Raw genomic sequence first — 26,996 nt, 5'->3', positions numbered from 1 at the left:
GTCAAACTGATTTGAATAATGGGTATTAGTTTTTTGTATTTTAGTAACTATGTAACCCGATTTAGTGAGTGACATTTAAAATTAAATATTAATTTTATGATGATGAAGCCTGATGAAGACAGCACGTACCTACCTAGATAGGTAAGTAGGTATAGGTGCAACGAAGTTTTTTCTTCCCTTACAGTAGGTAAAATAAAGCCGATATAGGTACCTAGGTAGTGAAGGGTTTCATGATCCAACTTCTTCATAGTTGTATTCCTCATGGCTAAGGGTCGTAGTCATTACGTGGTATTATACACACACAATAACTTTCTTGGCATTAGTAATGGAGTGGTTTGCCATTGCCTTCTCCATTTCACACACAATTTAATAGGTTTCCTCATGATGTTTTCCTTCACCGGAAGCAAGTGGTGGGCGATGAAAACTACTATCCTTGAGTCAGATTGGTATACAAACTCATATGGCACGAGTAGGATTCGTATCTGGGACTTTTCGATCCACAGGCGGGCGTCTTAACCATTACGCCATTACACCACCACCGCTACTATAACCCAACAATTAACCAGTAATTAGATACCTACCTATAATTTAAGAAATCCTAGTGTGTAAGTAGGTACCTAACACCTACATATTATATTCCAACATATGCTTACCTTTTTTACCCAGCTTTTTTTATACTCAGAGCGATATGCATTCAACGTGTAACACAAGTCATGTCCGTGCAATAAACTGTTGAATAGTTCCCTCTTAGGGAGCCGAACCTGGACTCATCATCAGGTTCAAGATCTCTCTGACCACAACTACTTAAAGCTTGTGTAAAAAAGTGAAAAAAAAAACGTAAAAAATCATTACTCGTTTACGGCGTCGCCCACGTCAGCCCACGTCCAGATTTCGCGGGAACAACATATCTTTCCGGGGTAAAAGATATCTACAATTGAAAGACATCAATAAAATAAAAGTAGCTAATTGTTTTGAAGTATATCACAACTACTAAGAGGTAGTTAAAATTGCGTGTTTATCTGTCTTTCATGTTAAAAAAAAGGGGCTGGAGAGTGACATATGATATGTTACTTTTTCCGTCTGTCGTGCCGTCGTGCGGCAGCAATGGGCTGCAATGCAACTCGTTTTAAATTTAACAAGAGCACTTAACGTATAACCAAGTTTCAGGAAAAAAATAAAAAAAATGATAATTTCCTTCCGGTGATGTGTAGCGGCTGGTATTTCACAAAGTGCTTGTTTTTATTTTTTTGTACAAATACGGAAGAAATTAAGTTTAAAAATAGAATAACCAATAAAGTGCGAGTTTGATTCATGCATCAAGAATTCATTACTTTTAATAATTAACTCTATAGAAGACTAGCTTTTGCCCACAACTTCGTATGTGAGTAAAAATCCGTTTCCCGTGGGAATTTCAGGAAATCCTTTCTTAGTGCTCTCCTATACTGTCCTAGGAACCTACACACCAAATTTCAGCTTTCTTCGCCCAGTAGTTTCGGCTGTGCGTTGTCTGTCAGTCAGTCACTCAGTAACGCTTGCGTTACTTGCCCAAGAGTTTATTGGATTGTCTTTTTTTTTTGCCTTGCCTCTTCCAGTAGGTATCTGTGGTCGGGCTTTCTGTCGGTTGATTTTGGGTTGTCATTAAGCACCATATTGAAGTACATATTGAAGTTAAAACGAACATCCTAAGCTATTTACAAAAAACACAATGACACTCAAATTAACACAAAACATTTCACATTTTGATTGTACTTTTTAACTCTAGGTATATACATATAATTTTGTAGTTAAAAAATCTGTAGTTCTATCCTTATTCTTACATATTATAAAACAAAGTCTTCTGCCGCGTCTGTCTGTGAGTCTGTTGGCGATAAACTCAAAAATTACTGCACGGATTTTCGTGCGGTTTTCACCAATAGATACGAGTAGTATGATTCCTGAGGAAGGTTTAGGTGTATGATTCAGTATGTTTTTACCCGAGCGAAGCCGGAACGGGCCGGTAGTTAGAAATTTAAAAAAAACCTAGATACCTACGTCACTAATATTCTCAAAAATTGACTCGAAACTAAGTCGTAAAGCGCAAATAAACTAAAATTACGAGAGTATCAAGAGATAACTTCTAAATAGGTACATTAACATTACAGTCGAGTTAAATACTCAACTGTCAATAAAATAAGTGTCAGAAAAGTAGCTCAGTTTTGAACCTTTGTATACGGAACCCTAAATAGTATAAACCAATCAGTATCATGATCTCTTCCGCAATACAACCGCGTGGAGGATTTGCTTCTTTTGTTTTCGATGTTAGAGCAAACTTTCGATTGAGTGCAAGGTCATTTTATTAAGGCATCGACGTTCTGAAATGCTAGTAGTTTGTAGCTTCGAGAATACATATGTAGGTGTGAAATTTGGAATTTATCGTGAAAAAATTACCACGAAGGTCTAACTTTAGCACAAAAGCCTGCCCAAATTTATTGCAAATTCGCTAAAATTAAATAGGTATGTAGACTTTCTGTTGCTATAGATGATTCAATATTTAGCTTTCTTGGCCCAGTTTGAGATTATAAATTGGTTTTCAGATTGGTGCTTGATTGAATCACGAAGAAAATGATTTTCGCGCCGGGTGAAGGTAAGTTGAAATAATGGAAAAGTCTATACTGAAACGGAAAGTTTTTGAATCTCCATAATCTATATTTTATGCTAGTTGGAAATCGTTATACATTGATGATTTTTCATTGCGGTAAATAAAAGCTCTCATACAAATTACGCAATGTTCACGCATTCGCGTCGGCATCAGCATGTGTCTGTTGAGTTCGGCTTGTGGTTGGAGTGGAGCTGATGTCATTCATGAACAATGACGATTTTAAAACTGGTAGCGCCATCTGCTACCTTTATAACGAACTGTTAGAACAACGCCATCTATAATTATAAAGAAAATAAAAGCGCTCTCTACAGGAATTTTCACAATACATAGAGAATGTATTTTCTGCGCATTATCCCACCAAATTAGAAAGATCACGACTGGGACCCATTTTTCATTATAAATTTATGACACGAGATTTAGCTATGTTGTAAATATTACGCACGCACAGCACCCTAGTTTAATAGACGAAAAAACTCAATTATCTCCGAAATGTGACTCCATTTACCTGATTTATGTAGATTTTTAAATAAAATAGTATTAAATAGTGATATTTTCAGAGCAATTTCTTATTAAGTGACTATAGTATGTTAAAATTGTATTGTTACATTGTTGTTTTACCTATAAATTAGAGTTATATCTCATTATTACTCTGTTATTGTTTTAAGAAAATTTAACATACGAAAACGAACAGTGTAAACCCCGTACAAAAGTCAATAATTTTATAAACGTTAATTTATGTATTTGTAAGAATATATTTTCATCTAAATAAGTAGAAAAATGTCTTTTGTAAAGTGTTGTTTTGAAGCTGGTGAAGGACATGATTTTTTGGACACCTTCGTCCAAAAATGCACGGATCCTGGGTGTAAGTATAACATTATAAATAATTTACTTTATAATAATTACAAATTTATTATCTCAAGCGAGTCAAGGTTTATCCTGTTAGCCAATTAAATTATTTGGCTAAGGAACGAGAGCGTGGTTATTTATAGCAGTGTGCTACGAGATGAATATATATAAGAAACAATTTTATTGATTTACGATTTGAAACTACCGCTATTTTCAGAAGAGTTGGTTCCGGAAAAGTTTCATTTCCGCTAAGGCTGCTGTGATTCCTTTCCAGTAATAATTCATGTTTTCTTACTTTTATATTATTAATTTTACTTTGCCTTATGATAATGCTCTAACTAAATACCATCTATTTAATAATAAATGATCCGATTTATTAATTTATTAAATGCCAAATTTTTTGTCAAAAATGTGTCGTTGTCATGCATACGTGATACGAAACGTAGGATAACTTTGACCGTCTGATTCATCGTTATCGCCGTTCCTAGTTATTTTATATGTGGTGGGGTCCCTTGGGTGTATTAATGCGAAAGTGTTAAAGTTTTACAAAAGGCAATGACACAAGGTATGTGATACATTCATTTTTAGTAATTATAATGGTTTACTCACGATTTTTGTTTACAAAGTTCGACTTTGACGTTTTAGTATTTCGTGGCGCCATCTTGTCTTATCTGTCAAGTTTTCGGCTCTCAGCAAGCATTGTTGATTTCCTCTTGTAATTTTTGATTTATCTTAGATTTTTAGCTTGTAACTACGGAATAATAAACTTAAAACCATGTTGAAATAACCATATTTTAAAGTGAAGTGGTAGTAATTACAATCTCAAACAATCCACTTTTGTTACGGACTGTATTTAGTCAAAGTTCATCGAATCAATATGACGGCGACGACTATGCAAAATTCGACAAAAACTAACACTGCGACTCCTGCTAAACCTCAGAAAAACTATGGGAAAATCGTCCTCACGCTTTACAACTGTTTGCTGCCGGAAACTGCATTCAAAGAGACACCATCACAAGCCGATGGGTTAGACACAGAAACTGAAACAGATTTGCGGATTTTAGGATGTGAACTCATTCAGACTGCTGGAATCCTGCTAAAACTACCTCAAGTAGCCATGGCTACAGGTCAAATATACCTTCAAAGGTTCTATTATTCCAAGTCATTTGTCAGATTTCCAATGGAAACTATGGCAATGGGTAGCATTTACTTAGCCTCAAAAGTTGAAGAGAAACCGTGTAGAATCCGTGACGTAATCAACGTGTTCCATCATATCAAGCAGGTGAGAGGCCAGAAGACTATTAGCCCATTAATTGTTGATCAGAATTACATAGAGATGAAAAATCAGGTCATAAAAGCTGAACGGCGTATTCTTAAAGAATTGGGATTCTGTGTCCATGTGAAACACCCACATAAACTTATTGTTGTTTATTTACAACTCCTTCAGTACGAGAAGAATAGGCAATTGATGCAGATTTCTTGGAATTACATGAACGATGCATTGCGCACTGATGTGTTTATGAGGTTCCCTCCAGAAACCATTGCTTGTGCATGCATTTACTTGACAGCCCGGAAAATTAGCCTCCCGCTACCAAATAACCCTCACTGGTTTTTACTATTCAAAGTCACAGAAGAAGACATCCGGGAAGTGTGTGTGAGGATTCTACAGCTTTATAAACGTCCGAAAGTCAATCCCGATGAGTTGGAAAGTAAAGTTGACTTGCTGAGGAAAATATATCAGGCAAATCGTCAGGCAGCAAAAGAAAATAATGCCAAAGCTGAAGAGAAAAAAATGGAATCACCTAGTGCGTCAACTTCTAAAGATAATAGACGTGATTCAAAGAAAGACAAGTCTCCAAAAACGCCACCATTGACATCTAAATATCATAGCAGCCATAAATCTAAGAAGGAAAGAAGGTCTAGGTCTCCATATGATCGTAAAAGAGAATATTCAAGTAAGAGGCATAAGTCTCGCTCGAGGGATCGTGATACTGACCGCTCAAGGGAGAGGAGATCCGATGATAAACGGGGTCGAGGGTCTTCGAGGAAGTATGATGATTATGAACGGTCAAAGTCCAGCAGGGATAGTAGGGATGATAAGAGAAAACATTAGAGTTATAATTTGTAATGTAACTTAATTTCTATTTCTAAATAAAATTGATTTAATTAGATTTGTTGTTTTAATCTTGTAACCGTTGTCTAGTGGATCAATTATTTTATTATTTATTTAATTTGATCTATATCAGAGCATGATTATACATTTTTACAAATGGAATAGGTGGTGAAAAGCTGTTTTATTAATTTTAATATATATCTTACACCTAAAAAAGGATGAAAAACAAATGCATACTTGTATGGTCAAAGTAGAAGATAATTCTGAAATACATTATACATATAATGATTATGTAGTATGACTAAAAATTAATTGTGACAAGTCAATACATCATTTAAATATCGATTCTTAATTTAAAAGTACAAAAAATGCTGAATTCCTCTCTCATGGATGTTTAATTGGATGTTAATAACTAACGACCTTCGTGTAACAATAGGCAACCTTGATCTGAGGTAATTGCAGGGATGTTTCAATGTAACCTCACTAAACTCTATTGGGTATCGTATCATTGAATGACTTTATTTTTGAGACAGACATATTTAGTTGGGCATAAATTTACATACAGATTTCTGTATTTAAAACTATTATTAGTTAATTTTCAGATTTTATTATATGTTGAGAAAAATCCCGTTGAACCCGAACACCGCTTTTCTTTCAAAATCTTTATTGCACATAAAAAACGTACAAAGAAGTAGAGACACATAGGTACAAAAAGATTGTGTGATTTGGAAAAGAAAAAGTAGGAAAGCAGAGCCTATACGGCTAAGGAAGAAACCGGAAAGATAAGAGAGATTTAATACAAATATCACTTCATTTGGAGAAGAAATTCAATAAAATTATCTGCAAAAAAAAAGCTAATTTCTCAACTGGAAGCCAATGTTGTCGCGCCAGCTGAATGCGTTAATTCGGGTGAACTGCCCCCGACCTTATTGGGCATTGCCCTATTGGAAAGGTTAGCTAAGGTGTACTGTGTCTTTCACCCCCCTGTTACAGGGATGTATAATTATTGATAACTAATGCAATAGACGGCAAAGAAGCTTTAAATATTGAATTAAATTATACTATCTCGGTGAAAGGGTTGAAATTGAAGGTACCAAATTTCTTCTAAATAATTCTTCTCTATCTGGCAGTCAGTTCTTATGCAATTAAAATTTGATGTTAATTGAAAAACCTGCTTTATATAAATTAACTAGGTACCAAGTTGGGAAATACCCACAAGTAATTTTATTAACATTTAGGTACATAAATCAAGCATAGGTTTAGGTTATAGCCAATTGTTCTATTGAAAGCACACCAAATATACGATCAGCTGTATCAACTCGCATACCTACAATGAAAGGTAGACAAGGGGCTTATTTAATTTTCTGTTCTGAAAGGGCCAGAGCCATTGCTTAACCGCCTACCCCACTTGTCTGCGTCCGTCCCCCGTATCAGCACACAATGAATGTCACTAATGTCGAAAGCGATAAAAATATACCAGCCTAGTTAGTAGCTCTTTTACGCCCGTGCGAACTCAAACTTTATCAAATGTGACGTTCCACCAGAAAATGCACATACTTTATGGGAGGACTTCCCCCCAAAAATGAGCAAATAAAATTTGCTAATTTTGGACCGAGCGAGCGAAGCGAGGGAGGTCTTCAAATCGACTTGGGGCAAAAATACATATTTTGTATGTATATTTGTAACGCGATAACTTTCGAACCGTTGGTCTGATTTTGATGAAATTTAAAAGGTATGTAGGATCTTTCAATAGAATTTTTAAGTTTGTGGGGCAACAAAATCGTATACGTCGTTTTTGAAATATTCACAATATTGTAAAAATTCATCAAAAATTAATTGTGTTCGCGAGGTCTAAGTTCGCGGCGAACAACTAGTTATTATAGAAGCGCATATGCGGTACCTTTTCTCGTGGAACGTCACATGTGTAGTCTAAAAGCTGCGTGGTCAATGTCCAGACCTATACACCTCATCTTCCAAAGGTGTCCTCTATTTCAGGATAGACTAAATTTAGAACAGTAGTCGGTTACCGTCGCGCGAGATCGCACGTTGACACCGTAATGTGTTAGGAAATAATGTCAATCGCACCATTTTTACTTAAGAGTTTTAGTTGTAATCATTTCTTTATACTATCTTGACTATCTTAAAATCGTAATATATAACATATTTATATATGTTTCTTAAAGACAATATCCTGTATTTATGTTAAAATATTTTAACCCTCTCACGAACACTAGGTAAACAAAAGTGTTTCTGTAGACGTTAACCCCACTATTCATAAAAAAGTAAGTACATTTTAAGCTAAAGTATGTTTTGTCACTATCACACTTCATAATATTTGACATTGACAAAACGAGACAAAACATATTTTAGTTTAAAGTCTGCTTAACTTTTTTATCAACAGGGAAGTAGGACACTTCCAAGGCTAAACCGATCTCTGATAAAAATAAAGTTTTGTACGCTATTTTACTTCATAAAGTATATAAAAGTTCTTAGGATATAGCTATACTTGGTTATCTTCATCCACTAATACCAGTGACTATCTATGACCTGAAATTAACCCGACATAGTTACCTACATATAACCAAAACATAAATGTTTTGTTACGTCTTTCCTTATTTCAACTTTATTTATTAAATTATAAAGTTCAATATTCTTCGAAAGCCGGACGTTTTTAAACCTAGGAAATCTTGTCATCAAAAGGGTGACCAAGCTTGGAGCTAAAAATAGAATGTAATGAATAAATTATAAATATTTGTTATAAAAGTCTCGTGGAAAAATATCGAACAAAATTATTTTATAATGCCTATATTTATGCTAAACTAAGTATATAAGGACAAATTGACAAAATCAATTTACAGAAAAAAATTCTAATAAATTTTAATACTTATTATCCTTATTAAATCATATCATTATAACCATTTTGTATATATGTTTTAGTATATATTAGCTTTTTGATTGAGTTAAGTAAGTCAATATGTATTACTTATATTGGTCAACTTTGACTTACCTCAACCTTGTTTATTGGACAAAAAGTCATTCAAAAAATAGGATTTGCCCTTAATCGCCCCACTGGCCAGACGTGTGTGATCGATTACGCGGATTTAACGTACAATAAGTACCTATAAATATTCTAATAGGAAAAATAACCAATAAAACCATTGAGTCAGAGATTGACTTCAATACAGATAGGACTTATTTATTATTGTAATACTGTACAAAACAAGGGAAACCTGTTATTGGCTTTATTATTGTTATATGTATAAGACTGTCATTTGGTTTTCTAAATAAATAAATTATTGTTCCTTTTTGAGAACATGTAATTTTTCATGTTTGTTACGAAGCGTTTAATTAGATTCGTAAGACTTTATTTTCCAAATAAAATATGTAAGTTAAAAAATATATTGACCTTTTCTCGTAATTCGTATCGTAATTCAAATCAATCGCGTTAAGAAATTTGACTGTTTGTCAAAGTAGATATAAAAAGTAAAATAATTTGTCCCAAAAATAGTGATAGGGCAGCGACCCTACTCGCTCATATTGGCAAAGTTGTTATCAAACCTCTTATCAGTCGATAGTGAGACATCAACTGTCTCAAAACGTGTACCTTGCCCACCGCACATATGATATTAAAATTGAATTATATTAATATTTAAACAAATGCGGCATTAAAAGAAATATATGGTGATCGCGCGCCTGTTATAGAATGAAAACAATTGAAAATGATATTTGAAGAATTTTAAATTAAATTTGTGGTTTACAAGTCTGGACTTAAGTTTAATAGAAGTGAGTTAATAAAATGTGATAAAATTATTGTTTTTATACAAAGTTAAGTTTATGTCTGAGATTAAAGATGTTATGTGAAGCTCTCTAAACTATGTAAAAGTTGATATTTTGTAATAAACAAGTGTGTGAAAATTGTTTAGTCTACTAGGAACACATGAAGCAATATGTGTCTGTTTTAATATCAGTGTTAAGTGCAGGACAGGATAGTTAAAATGATTCCGTTTAGGAAAGTTGTACATCGTACCTGTTTTTTCGTCAGTAGAACTGTCTATATGACATGTAAGTAAGCATTTGTTTGGACGTGGATCTTTCTCATCTATGCATGTATTCGGTCGCATTCTCGATTGTGACATCATAAGCCCAGAGGTTTGAATAAAAATCTCTTCAGGTTTTGAAGGTTCGACTCTGATTGTGCGCCCGGCCGCTTTTTTTCACACTGTTTGGGAAAGCTGTTGTTGCTGTCAAGGCTGAATATCAAGAAGATTAGGAGTGATCATATTCCAGGACGGGAACCACAAGGGTTAATACCTTGTACTCTACCAACAGCTCGATTTCTTTGAGTTTTATAAGGTTTTTTAGAATTCGAAATTCCTACAGGAGTGAAGCACTTCCTTTTTATATAATGTAAACTAAACGTAAGCATATACTTTTTATAATGTTACCCCTTTATTCATAAAAAATCAGAGCACGCTAAAGTATGGTTTGTCACTATCAAACTAATATTTGATATTGGACAGAAAGAGACAAAACATACTTTAGCTTATAATGTGCTTTGTTTTATGAATAACATGGTATAGCGTATATAGAATAGCTTATACATATATGTACTCAGAGTTTTCAGATATATGTATGCTATACTCAGAGATATAGGTACTTATGTATCTATTTACTTACATGTTTTTAGAGAAATCTTCCAGAAAAAATGTACGATAAAGTTATTTTCCTAAAGGTTTACAAGAGTTTAAGATAGTAACGTATTGTTAATAGTTTGTTTTATCGATAACATATCGATAACATTTCAACACCACGGTCAAGTACCTTGTTAAAGAACAGAATGTGTGACGTTGAAATTCCATAATATTTTAGAGCCCAACTAATATTATATATGCGAAAGTAAGTTTGTTTGTTACCTCTTCACGCTTTGTCTATTACTCAAACAATCTTCTTGAAATTTCTCATACACGAAGTTCAGAGTACAGAGAACACAATATTTCATCCCGGAAAAATTGCATTTCCCGTGGGAAATCAACGCGGGCGAGGCCGCGGTTAATGTAATGGTAATGCTAATAAATTATAACGAATAATTTTTCATTTATGAAATTGAAAGCGACGAAACTTATTGCGAATTTTATCTCTTGTAATGACTAAGCACATATGTTGCGGATATATGTCCATATGATTCAGTTTTTGTAATTACTAAGTACAGTCAACAGCACACGCTGTCGACTGTACCTACGTAATCCTTTTTCTATCTGCTAAAAACATCGTGAATAAACAAAAGAAATCTAGACTTGTTGGTTATGATATGATGGACATTTGCAGGATCATGCTAGATAACGGGTTATCGGTTTAGATGACCATATTTGGTATTATCCAATGTAGTTAACGTTTTACACAGATTGATAATAGTTATAATTATGTGGAGCGAGTCAATATCATTAAATTCATACAACAAAATAAATATTTCTCATTTATTTTTACCGAATGTTTTTGTTAACTAAATCCTCGTGTCTTCTATTCCAGGCTGCTGCGGCTGCTGCTCAGCGCTGCGGCCCCGGTACAAGCGGCTGGTCGACAACATATTCCCCGCGTCGCCGCAAGATGGCCTCGTCAAATCCAATATGGAGAAACTCACCTTTTATTCCCTCTCCAGCCCGGAGAAACTGGATAGGATCGGCGAATACCTCTTCCAGAAGGCGTCGAGGGATATCTATAGGCGAAGACATGGGTAAATGCTCTTATGATGTTATGACAGCCTAGTAGTCTACTAGGCGGCCGTAAAAAATCCCGTGACATTTGTTGCCTTCGAGATGTGAAAAACCGATTAGTCTTCGTGAATGCAACATGACATGCATTTAACCTGCTGGTAATCCAAGTGCTCCTTCGATTTTATGTTATCCTCGTACTTATAATGATGTAAAGTATAGTTTTTGAGCTTCCATTCCACCCATCCTTATTATACTTATGGCTGAGGCATATTATTATTCTGTGGTATTTATTGTATTACCACAGATTCAGATGTATTCTGTGGCTGAGGGTAAAGTATTCACGCAAGTACTTTCTCGGCAATATTATTACTTAATGATTACACCATTTTCTTTTCTATTTCATATACTAGCTCCTAAGCTGATAGTCTAGGATAAAATCTTATATAGCTCCACCCTTTTTACCTTTTTCTGTTTGGTCTCAAGGTTTGACTGCAGCGAATGCGTTATGGCATTTTGTTCACATATTGTTAACTTTTTATGTTGTGCAATAAAGTTTAAATAAATAAAGAAGTCGTAGTTTTCTTTTACTAAAATTACTTAACCAAAGTAATGTTTCGTGGCAGGTTCGTGATAATAGCGATGGAAGCTATGGACCAGCTCCTCCTCGCCTGTCACGCTCAGACATTGAATCTGTTTGTGGAGTCGTTCCTCAAAATGGTGCAGAAGCTGCTAGAGTCCACTGACCCCCAACTGCAGATATTGGCAACACAAAGCGTAAGTCATTGTTAGAAATTAAAATTTCTGAAGGACACATGGAAGAGCCTTGTGGAACTTCAAAATTGAAATCATTTCTTTATTGCGATTAACAACTGATTGAAAGTCTGAAATTAATTAATTTTATTATCCAAAAAATTTTCTTCGACAAGAAATAAATTGTTCAGAATTTGCCACCAATTAAATCGATGATACATGCTAAACCAATCACCAACCATTCAATCGTCAACCTTGAACCATTTCCATTACAATATACTGGTTAAGGCAAATTTTGTTCAAAAATTTAATTGAACAGTTTGTGTTCTGCTGATGTAAAAACTTGGATATAATTTATGCGAATGTACTGTTTATTTATTAAATCTTATTAACAGTTCGTCCGTTTCGCGAACATAGAAGAGGACACGCCGTCGTACCATCGCCGTTACGACTTCTTCGTGTCGAAGTTCTCGGCAATGTGTCACAGCAACCACGGAGACGCTGGTACTAGGGACAAGATTCGATTGGCAGGAATCCAGGGGCTGCAGGTATGTTATGTGCTCTTTCTTTTTTATGCGAGCCTAGTACTTTAACACCTACACATAGCATTTATTCACAAATTAGACGCTCACAGACACTTTTCCCCGTCTTATTCTTTAGAATGAAGACGTGGAACATTTTTAAAGACACATTAAAGCTACAAACTACTAGCACTTCGAAACGTCCAATGCTGAGAAGAAATATCGAAAAAACAGCGTTGGTCATGTCAGAAGGGTTTTTATAACTCTTTTATAGTCGTCGTCATTAATTCGAAAATTTCAACTTTGAAGATAGCTTGGTTACGGTTTAAAATGACAATGTAACATTTCTCAAGTATGTTTAATTATCTAGCTTATAAATTGAATCCTAATTCGATTGAAATATTTGTCTGCTTCAGGGTGTGATAAGAAAAACGGTATCAGACGATCTGGTTGAGAATATTTGGGAGGCGCAGCACATGGACAAGATTGTACCATCGCTTTTGTACAACATGCAGGTAACTGTCACTTGTTTGTTTCAACTGCAATAAGTTTTTTGTCCCTACTATAGATTTCTATGTAGTTATGTTAAATGTGAATTATGTAATTTAAATCTCTCCATTTTTTAAGGTTTATCATAGTTTCTTCATTTATAGAAAAATTATATTAAAAATAAAATTACAATAATAACTTTACAGACTGCGGAGAAATACGAAACAGTGTCGTGTATGGAAACGGACGGACGGGACCCCGGCGGCGAGGACGAGCCGCCGCGGCTGGCCGAGGCTTGTCTCCGGGAGCTGGTGGGCAGAGCCTCTTTCGGACACATCCGGAGTATACTGCATCCTGTACTTACGTAAGTCGTCATCTCTTTCTCTCATCCTCGCGTGTTTCCGGCTACATTCGGAGCGGTTACGCCCCAAAGCCCAGGGTTCGCGTAAAATATCAACCATTATATTTTAAAGACTTTGCTTTATCAACTAAAGATTATTAGCACTCCCTACTATTTTAAGTACTCCTTTGAGTTTATGTTACCCTAGTACTTAGTTTCATTTGCTACCGACAGTTTAGAAACTATGTGTGTATGTGTATTTAAAGGGCTCCTTCGGTTTCATGTTAGCCTAGTACTTAGATTTGCTAACAACGATATTTCCATTGAGTTTAATTTTAGTAATATGAGCAGAGTGGACTTGCGTCACTATTGTTATCGTCTATATCGATGTTATCGTAACAAAATGTGCAAATTACATAATAATAATGTATTTTTGTTTGTTTGTTTGTTGCAGTCATTTCGACCGCCATGAGCTGTGGGTGCCGAACGACTTCGCCGTCCACACTTTCAAGATCATCATGTTTTCAATACAGGTTCGTATTCCATGAGTATCCCTCACGGCTGAGGATCGTGGCCATAATGAGGACCACATATTTGTATTGCCTTTTTCACACGATAGCAGCTGATACATCATCAGCTAGGATGTAGGATTCCTCACGATGTTTCCTTCATCGGCAGCAAAATGTCGATGATACCTAACATACATGAGTCAAGTTGTACAAACTCATTTGTTACAAGTCAAGTTGCATTCGAACTTGGGACATTTCGGTTCACAGGTGTCTTACTCAGGCATGATAATAACATCGCAGTGACTATTATTTTCTATATCTTTATTTTTAACCCCCAACGCAAAAAGAGGGGTGTTATAAGTTTAACGTCTATGGAATCGTAGCTCCCAAACGGATAAATAATTTTATCCTGAGTGTTCTTAGCCATGTTTCATGAAAATCTGTTCATCCGTTCAAAACATGTAGCGAAATGAATATTGACAGTCTGGGATTTTTTAATTGGTCTAACAAATAAACTTGTTAAACTAAAATAGGCTTATTAAACGGTAGTTAAATACTTTTATGAATACAAAGTTATATGTAAGGAATTATTAGACTTGTTGTATATGTATGTATACCTTTCTTATCGAAATAATTTTTCAGGCGCAATACTCGTACAGTGTAGTGGAAGCGCTCATGCAGCATTTGGATGCGGCTTGTCCGGACTCCACTGATCCTAAGGCCAGGACTAGGGTCCGAGCGGCGAGGGCGGCTGTACTTAGCAATATTGTGGCTATAGCGGCTGGGGATAGCGTTGGTGAGATATCCTTCGTTTTATGTTGTCCTGGTACTTTAGTATATCCTATAACATATTTGAGCGACTTTGGCAAGGGCCCACCGACCCACAGAAAGGGATGCAGGTATATAAAAGAAAGAGAAGTAGCGAATGGCCTTCCTTTTCTTTTAAATATGTCATATCGTCTGTTTAGAATATTAACAATACTGGTTGTAGAGGTCAGAGATAGCATTGTTGGAAATGCTTCCATGTTATGTGGTCTTAGTACTCCACACACCACTAGTTGGGGCCCTGGGTCGAGTTTTAATTCGAAGCCTTAAAGACTGGGAATAGCGTTAATTGAATATCTTTCTACTTTATGTTGTCCTTGTACTTTCAGTTGGACCATTGTGGAGAATTTTAATTGGCTCTCTGTTTCCTACTCTTATGTCTATGGTTTTTGTTACTTAGCTGTAAAGTCCTCCTAAATAAGTAAATAAATAAATAACTCAGATTAAAAAATCCAAAACTTCCGTACTGTTTTGACTGTTTTGAACCAATCCAATTTCAGTAATAATCTTGTTACAGGCCCCTCCGTTTTGGAGATCATCAACAATCTCTTGACTAACTTGAGAGCGTCCGTCGCCAGAGATTCCGAGGTAAAGATGACCAAATCCTGTATTCATTCTATGTACTGTCTACCCGCCTAACATCTATAATACTTCTGAAGTAATCCCGCGCTGGCTTCAGGAACTCTTATCCAACCCTGCATCCTTCAAACCTTTATATGAATTTGTGACAAATACTTTTAGGGAAATTTGATTGGATTTTAAAAAATATGATTTACAAGGACTTAAAATATCCTAACAATTTATATTTCTAAAATTTTGTATCACTAAAGACTAGGGCCTTAGGCCTAACTATTTTATATCCAATACAGACGTGGCTTACGCCTTCTTTATTCTTCAGTGGACTACAGCCACTAATATTACAAAAAATATTGGCTGTATGGGCTAGACGAGGGAATAAAGTAAAAAATATATATAGAAAATTGTTTTGCAAAAGTAGGTTATGCCGACTTCTTATTATATACAATACCTATAGGTCATACATATAATGCTATATGGAATGTTTATGCAAAGTATATTCTACTAATATTATAAATTAAAAAGTTTGTGAGCATATGTTATGTTACTCTTTCACGCAAAATCTAGAAGACGGATTGTTATGAAATTTGGTACACAGATAGAATATGACCTGGAATAAATAACACATAGGGTACTTTTTATCACAAATTTGGCAGCGAAACCCCGGGGCGAAGCTAGTATTTACATAGATATTTTAATATAGATTGTACATACGAATATATGTATATTTTACTTACAGAAAGAAACAGACGAGAAATTATATCAAGAAGCGTTGATAAATGCTCTGGGAGAGTTCGCAGACCACCTTCCAGACTTCCAGAAGATAGATATCATGATGTTTATAGTTAGCAAGGTCCCGGGCGGGGGGAAGGGTACCAGGGCTGATGCAATGCTGCAGAGTATCCTGCTCAAGTCTTTGCTCAAAGTAAGTTTTTTTTTGGTGTCTCTCAGGGAACTATTCTAGGTCCTCTTTAATTCTTTAATGGTATACTTAATATGGATAGTATGACGGCTAATGCGTTGCTGTGTAATTTTAGTCTTTTTGTTAATAGAAATAAAAACGAGGATATTTATATTTCGGATTATTTTTGGAAATGATTCCTTCCTCAAGAGAACAACACTCTGAGAACCATCCTAAAGTAGAGATATTGTATTTATATTGTATTTTAAATTATTTTTACAAAAGTCCATAGATAAGGTCAGTGTTCCTGCAGTGGGGATGATCAAAAACGACTAATCTTTTTCAGATTGACCAGGGTCTTTGATGCTTATCTATATATGTTATAGAATATAGTATTGTTGAGTCAGCATCCCATAACACAAGTCTCGAACTTACCTTTGGGGCTAACTCAATCTGTGTGATTTGTCCCTATTTGTATTTATAACATAAATGGTCACTTATTTCACCATTTTCAATATCGTATTTTATCACATTACGCACTTGTGCGTTATTCTAACGTAAAACGCACGATTTATCAAGATGCTCCGTCTGCAAACGAACGATACTTTTTAAAATCTTAGCAAGAGTTTTTATGTCAGAAAAGTGGTCAACATTTTATGAATAAAATTAAGTTATGAATTTAGAACTGCTTTAATAAGTAATCAAAGAGTTATTCGTTTTTCGAGTTTTATTTAATTCCTCGCAAATATGTTATAAAACGTACGCGCGTTTCGAAAATTTCGTACATGAACATAAACATTCTCGTAGCCCTCGCCTACGGTGCGGGCTAGAAATATCGCCTGTTATTATGTTACTGTTATTATGACGATCTTAAGCGAAGACTTCGTTATTAAAATGGCACCTCAGGTGGGCACCACGTACAAAACGACGGAGCTGAGCAAAGCGTTCCCGGCTGCGTTCCTGGAGGCGCTGCTGCGGGTGTCGCGGGCCGGCGACGCGGCGCCGCGTGCGCTGCTGCAGCGGCTGCTGCACACGCTGCTGGACCGCCGCGGCAACGCCGCCCGGCTGCTGCGACCCACGTAACTCACGTTTTTCTATTAATAGGCCATATTACTCAAAGCTCAGCGCAGATGGCGCTACTGATACAACTAAGGTACACAAACATTGCCAATGGAGGCAAAAAGCGACAATTTTCAATATTCCTGCAGATTTACGACCAAAAATACCTTCTACGCAATCGTGGTGCGAGTTTCAAGGAAAAAGGAAGGATTTAGTGGATTATCCTGAAAATAATAACACTATTTTAGGTTATGTACTGCATTATTTGGTCAACTGTGGTGATAAACTGATATAATTTAGTCATCACGTGTGAAGTGTTCCGAGCTTCTTTTCGACCGTTTACTAGCTCGAAAATTTTACAGCGTGAGGCGTATCCCATAGTTTTCAAAGTTTTTTTTATCTTATGGAAAACGATTTTTCCCAATATTTCGGCACCTGAATGTGCTACATTGTTGTATATTTTCACAAACGAATGCTTACATAATGAAAGGATTAATAAAGTAACTCTAAAATAAACGTTTTAATCATAACTTTTAGACATAGCAAAAGGCGGCAAAGCTTTTGTGTACCTAACATACAGTGCTGCACTCTGGCGGGATAAATGTGCAGTAATACTCCCTATTGCTATATCCGACAGATTGTGGTGTCTCTATTTATGGTCTTATTAGCTGCGCCCAGGGGCTTCGCGCCCGTGGGATTTTGGGATAAAAAGCGAGCATTTTAATAGATTTGTTATACATGTCACACATACTTTTTAACTTATTTTTGAAAATAATAATGAGGTGAAAAAAAAATCTGGTATCGAGCGGGATTTGAACCCGCGCCCCTGTCTATCCGGGACAGTGCTCTTGACCACTGAGCTATCGAGACTATACCAGTTCGGCTGAATTAATCACTAGAGATGAATTCATTCAGTCGAATGAATTACATATGTTATTATTTTAAAAAAGTGCATTGTTTATTTAACTAACATTATAAATGCAAAAGTTTGTCTCTCTGTTCCGCTTTCACGGCTAAACCGCTGGACCGATTTTTATGAAATTCGATGTTCATCTAGTTAAAGATCCCCGTTCGAACATAGACTATTTTTTTTATTCAAAAATCAACCCCCAACTGACTATAGTGCGGGAAAGTTTGTATGACAATCGTGTCTTTTCGTGTTGCGCTTTCGTTGGGAAATAGACTAGTATAAAGCTTCCTTTTGAAACATTATCCTTTGCGTAGTTTTAAAGATCTAAGCATACATAGGGACAGAGACAGATACAGATAGCGGGAAACGACTTAATTTCATACTATATGCAAAGAAAGAAGAAGTAATAAACATACAAACTGTCGCTTCGTAATTTTATAATATTAATGATATGGGATGTGATAACATTTGCCCGTGACAGTCGTTTATTTCTGATAATTTTGTATTGCAGAGTGGAGTACGAGCAGCTTGGCCTCTCGGTGGAGAAGTGTTCTCGACAAGACCTGATATTCATCAGTAAACATGGATACGCTATATTCAGCTCCTTATATGAAGGTATTTATTGTGTTTTGTGGGCAAGATGATAATTTTTGTGGGCAAGATAATAATATAGGTTTTGTAACTTTCCGTTCTCACGGGCGTGAAAAAGACGCCTTTATCGATTTGAGTTTTTTCAAATTCGACATTCAAGCTTCAAATACATAATTACTGAATATATAGATACAAATCAGACAGATTGAATTAGCCCCAAAGTTAGTTCGACTTGTTTTATAAGATTCTACACTTCTTCTTCACTCAACTATACTATATTTTATAACACATGTTAGATAAACATCCAAGACACAGGTCAATTTGAAAAAGATCATTTCCCATTTTGATGTGGCCGGGGATCGAACCCGGAACCAGTGTCAGTCCGGCATGATAACCTTTAGGCCAGTAGTTAAAGTTTTGCCATTTATACTATTACAATTCAAGCGCTTTTTTAACGCCCGTGTGAACGAGGCCTAATGGTTTAAACATATAAACATGTGTTTATATAAATAATTTGTGTTTCTCTAGGACTCCAATTGGAATCGAACACGAAGGAGAACATAGAAGCTATATACACGACACTGGCTTTGCTCATTATTGAGCTTGCCTCAGAGGAAACGTTGTGTGACGTGCTGCAACTTATTATGGCGTGAGTATATGTGCTTCATCATCATCATCTGCAGCCCTGCGTGACCCACTGCTGGGTGTAGGCCTCCCTCCGTCTCCGCCAACCATCTCTGTTCTGGGCCAGCCCCATCCAGTTGTTGCCAGCAATTTCCTTTACATCGTCGACCCGTCTAGCTGCCGGATGTCCTACGCTCCGTTTTCCAGTTCTGGGGTACAACTCGGTTACAGCTTTACTCCACCTTCCAACATTCCCTCTAGCCAGGTGCCCAGCCCTATTCCATTTTAATGTAGCGACTCTGGAGACCACGTCTTGAACTTTCGTTCGACGACGTATCTCCAGGTTGCGAACTCAATCTTGTAATTTGAATATATGTGCTTACAGCAAAAACTAGACTAGTTTTCACTTTTCACATGTTATTTCTGGTGTGGATATAGTTGTCACTGTCCAACTATCTCCACACCAAAAATGTGTGTGTGTGTGTGTGTGTGTGATCGAGAGGACCCAGGTTCGAATTTGTATACTAATCTGACTCATGTATAGTAGTTTTCATCGACCACCACTTGCTTCTGGTGAACGAAAACATCGTGAGGAAACCTACACACTGGCTGATTATTAACTTGTAAATATTATAATCAAATCTGAATAGTAACGTCAACCTTCCAGCATCCAGCAGTCGTCGATATCGAACCCGGTGCTGTCGGTGGCGCAGCAGTGTCAGCTGCAAGCGGTGTCCATAGCGCTGGCAGCGTTACTGCCGCACGTCATGATGCTGCCGAGGCTCGCCGACTACATCGATAGGGTAATAATTTATAGTAGATTAATCCTTATAAATATATTTTTTTAAATAGTATAGTTGGCAAACGAGTTTGCAGGTTGTCTGATGGTAAGCAAACACCACAGCACGTGGACACCGGCAACCAACGTATTTAATTTTTAAAATTGTGTTCTTGCAATCCAAATTAATTTTAAACAGGAGTTCTTACCATTAGTTAAGGTTATATTTAAGAAATTGTTCATAACGCTGTTGGTTTTCAAAATATTGATATTATAAATATCGTAAATGCGAAAAGTTTGTTTCTTACCTCTTCACGCTCTATCTACACAATCTTGTACTGAAATGAAATGAAAATGAAATTATACATACCTGTAGTTTTGAAGCATGGAGCGGGACATAGAGTACCTTTCATCTCGGAAAATAAACTGTTCCCATGGGAAAATGACAAATATATAAAGAGGTCAAGAGTTGAGAAGGTGAACAAGAGCATTCCTCCCAGATCGTGGCGGCGCGGCGCGAGGAGGCGCCGCACCTGCTGCCGCCCGCGCCTCGCGACGGCGACCTCGTGTCCGCCTCCGCCTCGCCCGCCTCTCTGCCCTACCTCATGATCGACCAGGTCTGTATGCGCTAGTTGACTACTTTTCGAAGCCCCTTACATTAATAGAAACTCCAGTGAAAAAAAAAATACTGTGGTAATGACAATGCTTTCGAAGATATGACAAAAATAAAAATCACACATTTTTGGACTCGCTCCGTAATAAATGACACGTAGAAGTGACGTCACAATGTTCGCAACAAAAGCTACGTTTGTTCGACAGCTACATTAAATATTACGTTTATGTTAATAACTTCTTAATAAAAGTCGTTACAAAATTAAAGTCTTGTATGATGGTTGAATTTGTTTTTATAATTTCATATATTTTTTTAAATGAACTTTCCAACCAACTTTAAGTCTTCGTACAATGATCCAGCTACATTGTTATAATATGAATTATCGTAGTAATCTTAAATAGGTACATCAATTTTATATAATAAACGCAAGTGAAATGTAATTACATATACCTAATTTACAAGAAATGCATTTAAAAATATTGATATTATAAATATTTTTGAATGAGTTATATTTTATTTTCCGTACATATTTGTCGTGTTTAAAAGAAAAATATTGTTTTCTAGTTGGCACTATGCGAATGCCTGAAAGGATGCGGTATTGAAGCGTCCCGCCTACAGTCGCCTTCACCGTACTCGTCTGGGAATGCTGCTGCCTTGGCGCACCGACACAGCTGGGTCGAAGCTGGTAACTATTTTGCTACTACTGTCTCTACAATCACTACTACCACTGCCACCAACATTATACTAATATTATTAATGCGAAAATTTGTGAGATATTTGTTCCTCTTTCACGCGAAATCTACTGGACCGATTGTTATGAATTTTGGTACACGGGTAGAATATAACCTGGAATAACACATAGGGTACTTTATATCCAGAAATTCCTACGGGAACGAAGCCCTGGGGCGCAGCTAGATAAAACGCAGCTACAACTTGTACCAGGAGAAAATAAATTAAGAAAGTACAACGTTGATCTTCAACCATTACGTATTAAAGCTTCTCGGCTAAAATCAACTTTTACCATGGCGTATAGTTGGGTTAAAGCCGGTAGAAATATCAGTATACTACTAATGCTATAGAGTATACTACCACATACAATACCACCATCACATCATCTTCAATACTAATCGACATTACTATAAAACGCATTTACGACTTTTTATAGATACAGGTACCAGGAGAAAATGAATTATAGAGAGTACATCGTCGATCCTTAGTCATTATGTGATCGATAATCATCATCATTCAAATGAGTTTAATGTCACGTGGTTAAACGTCTTGAATCGATTTATCCTTATGTACCAGGCAAACATAAATGAACTAGAGTATCATCCACAGGGGCGGCGGCGGGTCGCGACAGCTTGGCTGATATAACAGCTGGACCGGTAGCCGAGTTGGACAGCGCTAACAGCTCGCCTGGTGTTCAGAGGGTGAGTGGACTGGGAAATTTGGGAATCTGTTATTATGGATGATGGTTTCATTGGGTTCTCATAGTCTTATGTTGGGAAAAGTGGCGAAAATATAATGGGTTCGTGTGTTCGGAGCATAACAAAGATAAAGCTTACTAAGTCATAATAACCTACCTCTCTATGTATGTATAGTTTGGATAAAAACTCATATCAACCTTCAAGTTTTTGGAATCGAAATCAAATTTTATTTTCTTAATAGTTTCCCAAATGTCTATTCTAAGTATTGCCAAAGTGTGTTGTGCTCAGGTGGTAAGAATGAAAACAGAGGATATTTTTACGGTTTTGTCCTTATATATTGTAGGAGACTCACAATGTATTTGGATTAACTACCAAGCAATTTTACAAAGCAGGTATGGTCACATAAGTTAGATTCCCTTCCTCCTAATCCTTCCTGATCTGCTAATACTCCTTCCAGAGAGCCGCGCAATACGACGCGCTGGATGAGGAATACAGAATGTTCGTAGAGAAGTACAATAGGAACTACCGACCGTCTGCCATTTCTTTTGGCGCTTATGTAATTATTGAGCGCTTTGTATATTGTATTTGAGACAAAAGCAATTATTTTCGTATAGTTATATTGGACCATCGAATATAACATAATGTATCAAAATTTCAATAAAATGTTATTAATGCTATGGCGGACAATATATGAGACACAAAAACCTTTGGTTGTCATCATGTCAACAGACGGTAAGTGTCTAACAATTAATGTTTTTTTAAAAGATTCAATGTGTTCAGTATTAGATAGATTTGTCATCTTTCATCGATATAGATTTAATCGCCCTCCTTAATTTAATAATAATGCGAACATAATAATTATCTTTATATTGTGACGCTTCTCGCATGTTCTACATATCAATAGTTAACTCTCATTCAGAAATCCAAATCTGACTCTTACACCTTTCCTGCATTCCTTGTCCTATTATCATTATTGACCTACAATATTGGTCATTAGAATGGGGATAATTATCAATATTGTAGGTCCTACTAACTCCTAACTCCCACCTTTCCTGCTGTCCTTGCCCCAGCAAACCAACAACGACTTCTGGCACTGGGGCCACGAGAACACGGACACGTTCAGCTCGCACGACATGAGGCACAAGAGGCAACAACTCGAAACGGTACGTGCGGGTCCAATACCAGGGGGTAGTGTCTGTAAAATATATTTCTTGTTCGGTTTAGGTGAGGTTAGGGGCCAATGACGATGAAAATCTGAACTCCACATGAGTTTAGTTGACTTTTAAACGTACCACGACAATTTTTCTCTAGTCTGGGCTAAAGAATTTAGTCTGCATCGGCAACGTCGGAGCGCATTTCCTACATGTTCTTCCCTACTTAGCACTGTCTTCGGCATTTTTATTTTCAGTTGTGTGTATATTCAACGTAAGAAAATGGCCTATCAAATAAAATTAAAATGATCTTTCAGCATCCAATGCAAAGCGAGAGCGTTTCTCTAGAAGCCTTACGCCGCGCGGCTACCGGGCCCAGCGAAGCGGAGAGAAGGGAGGCTGAGAGGCAGAAGGCCACCCTCAACTACGCGTTTAGGACTGCGCCCTTCCAGCATCTAGTGGCTATGACTCAACCCAAGGTGAGTAACTCCTGCGCTGTTATGTTATACTAGTAACTAAAGGCTAGTCTTTAACTGCGCCCATCGCATTTGGCTATGATAAGATCAAGGTGACTATATACTACCTACAATGTTATGGTATCCTGATATCAGATAGAGTTAACTACACAATTTCCCATGTAGCCCAAGTTATAAAACTTAGTAATTAATTAATAAATACACGCCTAATAAAAGAAACAACTCGAAAAATAAAACTAGTGTAATAGTGCTTTTCAATCATGCATATCGCCATGAGCGAGGAAGATATTACGTAACAATGTTGTCATTAATTTCCGTTTTTTATTATAAATTTTAAAAACACACATCAACACAATATTCTCACGATGATGACCTCGCTAGAGCAGTGGTAAGTTCTTGCCACTGAACCGAGAGGTCCCTAGTTCGATCCCCGGTCGGGTCATGATGGAAAATGATATTTTTCTGATTGGCCCGGGTCTTGGATGTTTATCTATATGTGTATTTGTTATAAAATATAGTATCGTTGAGTCAGTATCCGATAACACAAGTCTAGAACTTACTTTGAGGCTAGCTCAATCTGTGTGATTTGTCCTATATTTATTATTATTATATTATAAGTTGAATAACGAGTCAAGTCCACTTCCAGTACGAAATCAAAGACAAGCTAGACGAGATCTTCAACAGCATCACAGAGGAGCCGCTGCTGCCCGCATCAGGTGCGTGTTCACCCAACGCTCAGGGCAAGTCCTACCAGCAACACGTGCCGCCGTACACTAAGTACTTCCCCGAGCTGTTCCTGTATTAACTGGTAAGATACCTCTTCAATTGTTCTGCTGCCCTAGTACTCCGCATTCCCAGTGCACGGTAATTTTCTTTGCTTTTTATTTATTTTTTTCTGTTCGAAATGGAACCTCTTGCGGCATTATGCTCTCCTAGTACTCCGCATTCACTTTTCTCCTATACAATGTATATTTTTTTTACGTTTCGCTAATTCCTGCTTTTTGCTTGCAAATTCTATGGTCAAAAATCTCGAAAAATTGATCAATGACTAAAAACGCTTGTAAATCCCATATTAACACATAAGCATGTAAAACATTGTTCATTGTGTTGTATCTTCACAAAATACTATTGCATGTTTTTTTAATAATTTTATTTAGGTAACGACTAAACCTTTATGGTAAAATCCGGTAAAACAAAGACTGGTCAAGTGTGTGTTGGGTCACGTGCAAAGTTAGGGTCCGTAGTACCGTATTCGCGAAAAAAATTAACCATTAATATTGTATATGCAATATGTAGAATCACAGAAGTGCACAATTATTAAATAGACCACAGTTGACTCATGTAGGTAGACAAAAACATTTATTTGCATCACAAATTTTGTAAATGTTTCTTAATTATACCTATGTAATTTATTTTTACAGGCGAACGAAACATGAAATTGTTTACATGGAATCCAGTGGTTTCGGGAAATGATAACACCGGTGCGAAAAGGAATTCCTGAAACAGTATACATTTGTTATTATTTATTTATTATTTAGATACTTAATGCTTCCACCTACGTTCGATTGCGTTGAGATTTTTTTCAATGTTGAATCATTTGGGACCATAATTTCATTTTAATTGACAAAACTTTTTTTGTATACAGTTTTTTTTTTGTTTTGAATCAGTTATGACTATTTTTGCACTTAGATCAAATATCTTAGATTCTTCGTTGCGTGTCGACGCTCTCCAGCGATATAGGAATTAGATCTTCCCGGACAAGGGTTGTCAGTGGCAAACACAAATCCACGAGTAATTACACGAGTTAGGGTTTAGGGAACAACACACACTGGATTCTAGGATATTTGATCCAATCTAGGACCTAGAATTTACTCAATTTGACATCACATGATTTGAATTTTTAGTGTTTATTCAAATAAACATTTTCTATATACATACCTACAATATTATAATAGATATGGCTTTGACACGTTCAAATAGTTGAATTAACAAAAAGTTGCTTAGCTTGCGATTTTGAAAAAATACATTCCAAAAGTTATACTTATGAGAATCTCAACTTATTAAAGTTTTGGTCAAAAAAAATTGTTAAAAAATATTATTAAACTTTATTTTAATAACACATAATATTATATCATATATTTATATCTCTATTTCTTACTATGACACAGACTATGTACCAATTATTTAAAACTATTTTGACTAAAACTTTAATCTACTGTAATATGTGTGTGTGACCATATACATAGCTCATGTGTTCAGTATTTTCTATTATATAATATATATATCTCTGTTACTATTCATACATGAATAGGCATTGTTAGTATTGAATTAAATCTATTTTTGTAATTGGGATGGAAAACCAATCTAACTATTCCACAATGTGAGTAATTTATTTTAGATATTAATTGGAATGATTGGACAAATTGACTAAAATAACTTGGAGTTCTAAAAAATGTAGCAATAATGTACAAGTGAGCGTTAAATGTTTATCATGAATATAAATATTCTAGATATATGTCATATTATGTATTGGTTATGTGAAAATTAGTAATATATATTTGTATTTTATTTTCTATCGTTTCTTTGTATTGTTTTAGTGTATTATTTGTCATTAACTATATACTTACGACTAATATACGTAAAAAATGTGTCGAAATCAAAGTGGTAATAAAAATTCCTGTTATTTTCATGTGATTTGAATCTATATTTTGAAAACGACATTGTTTAGCTAGTTGGCGGCCCGTTGACTTGCAATAAATTTGATTATAGTTTGTAAAACATTGCTTGTACTCTGTGACAGACGTACTTACTATATATTCCCTCGACGGGACAGATATTGCATATTTTGTTGTTTATATTGCATGTATGACGATCATGTATGACGCCCTCGGTGGCGCAGTGGTAAAGTGCTTGCCTCTGAACCGAGAGGTCCCGTGTTCGATCCCCGGTCGGGTCATGGTGGAAAATGATCTTTTATTGGCTCGGGTCTTGGTTTATCAATATATGTATTTGTTATAAAATATAGTATCGTTGAGTTAGTATCCCATAGCACAAGTCCCGAACTTACTTTGGGGCTAGCTCAATCTGTGTGATTTGTACTAATATATATTTATATGTGTGGGCCGCCTCATACCATTCCTCTTTATAT

General features: G+C 36.1%; 2 protein-coding genes across 7 annotated transcripts; both read left to right on the top strand.

Moving 5' to 3' along the window:
* Positions 1–90: 90 nt before the first annotated feature.
* stmA (stambha A) lies at positions 91–26,416 on the top strand. Of its 6 annotated transcripts, XM_053761890.2 has the most exons (23): positions 91–141; positions 2,574–2,623; positions 11,124–11,328; positions 11,932–12,082; positions 12,454–12,606; positions 12,996–13,094; positions 13,275–13,432; positions 13,863–13,941; positions 14,560–14,713; positions 15,260–15,330; positions 16,058–16,243; positions 17,126–17,298; positions 18,700–18,803; positions 19,308–19,428; positions 20,071–20,206; positions 20,682–20,798; positions 21,359–21,479; positions 22,133–22,224; positions 22,679–22,777; positions 23,292–23,384; positions 23,690–23,851; positions 24,495–24,656; positions 25,270–26,416. In XM_053761890.2, exons 2-22 carry the CDS (start codon positions 2,602–2,604, stop codon positions 24,651–24,653), a joined length of 2,655 nt encoding a protein of 884 aa, XP_053617865.1. In that variant the 5' UTR covers positions 91–141; positions 2,574–2,601; the 3' UTR covers positions 24,654–24,656; positions 25,270–26,416. The 6 variants fall into 6 exon arrangements, with proteins under 6 accessions (XP_053617865.1, XP_053617863.1, XP_064292757.1 ...); XM_053761888.2 differs by lacking the exons at positions 91–141; positions 2,574–2,623 and adding an exon at positions 3,085–3,500; XM_053761891.2 differs by lacking the exons at positions 91–141; positions 2,574–2,623 and adding an exon at positions 3,906–4,049.
* LOC128679571 (uncharacterized protein) lies at positions 4,129–5,655 on the top strand. Its single transcript, XM_053761900.2, has one exon. The coding sequence runs from the start codon at positions 4,362–4,364 to the stop codon at positions 5,595–5,597; it is 1,236 nt and encodes a 411-aa protein (XP_053617875.1). The 5' UTR covers positions 4,129–4,361; the 3' UTR covers positions 5,598–5,655.
* Positions 26,417–26,996: the final 580 nt, after the last annotated feature.

This window comes from Plodia interpunctella, chromosome 22 (assembly GCF_027563975.2).
Source record: "Plodia interpunctella isolate USDA-ARS_2022_Savannah chromosome 22, ilPloInte3.2, whole genome shotgun sequence".
Classification (NCBI taxonomy): Eukaryota; Metazoa; Arthropoda; class Insecta; order Lepidoptera; family Pyralidae; genus Plodia; species Plodia interpunctella.
Note: the sequence above shows the minus strand (reverse complement) of the source record. Positions and strands in the feature narration are given on the sequence as shown.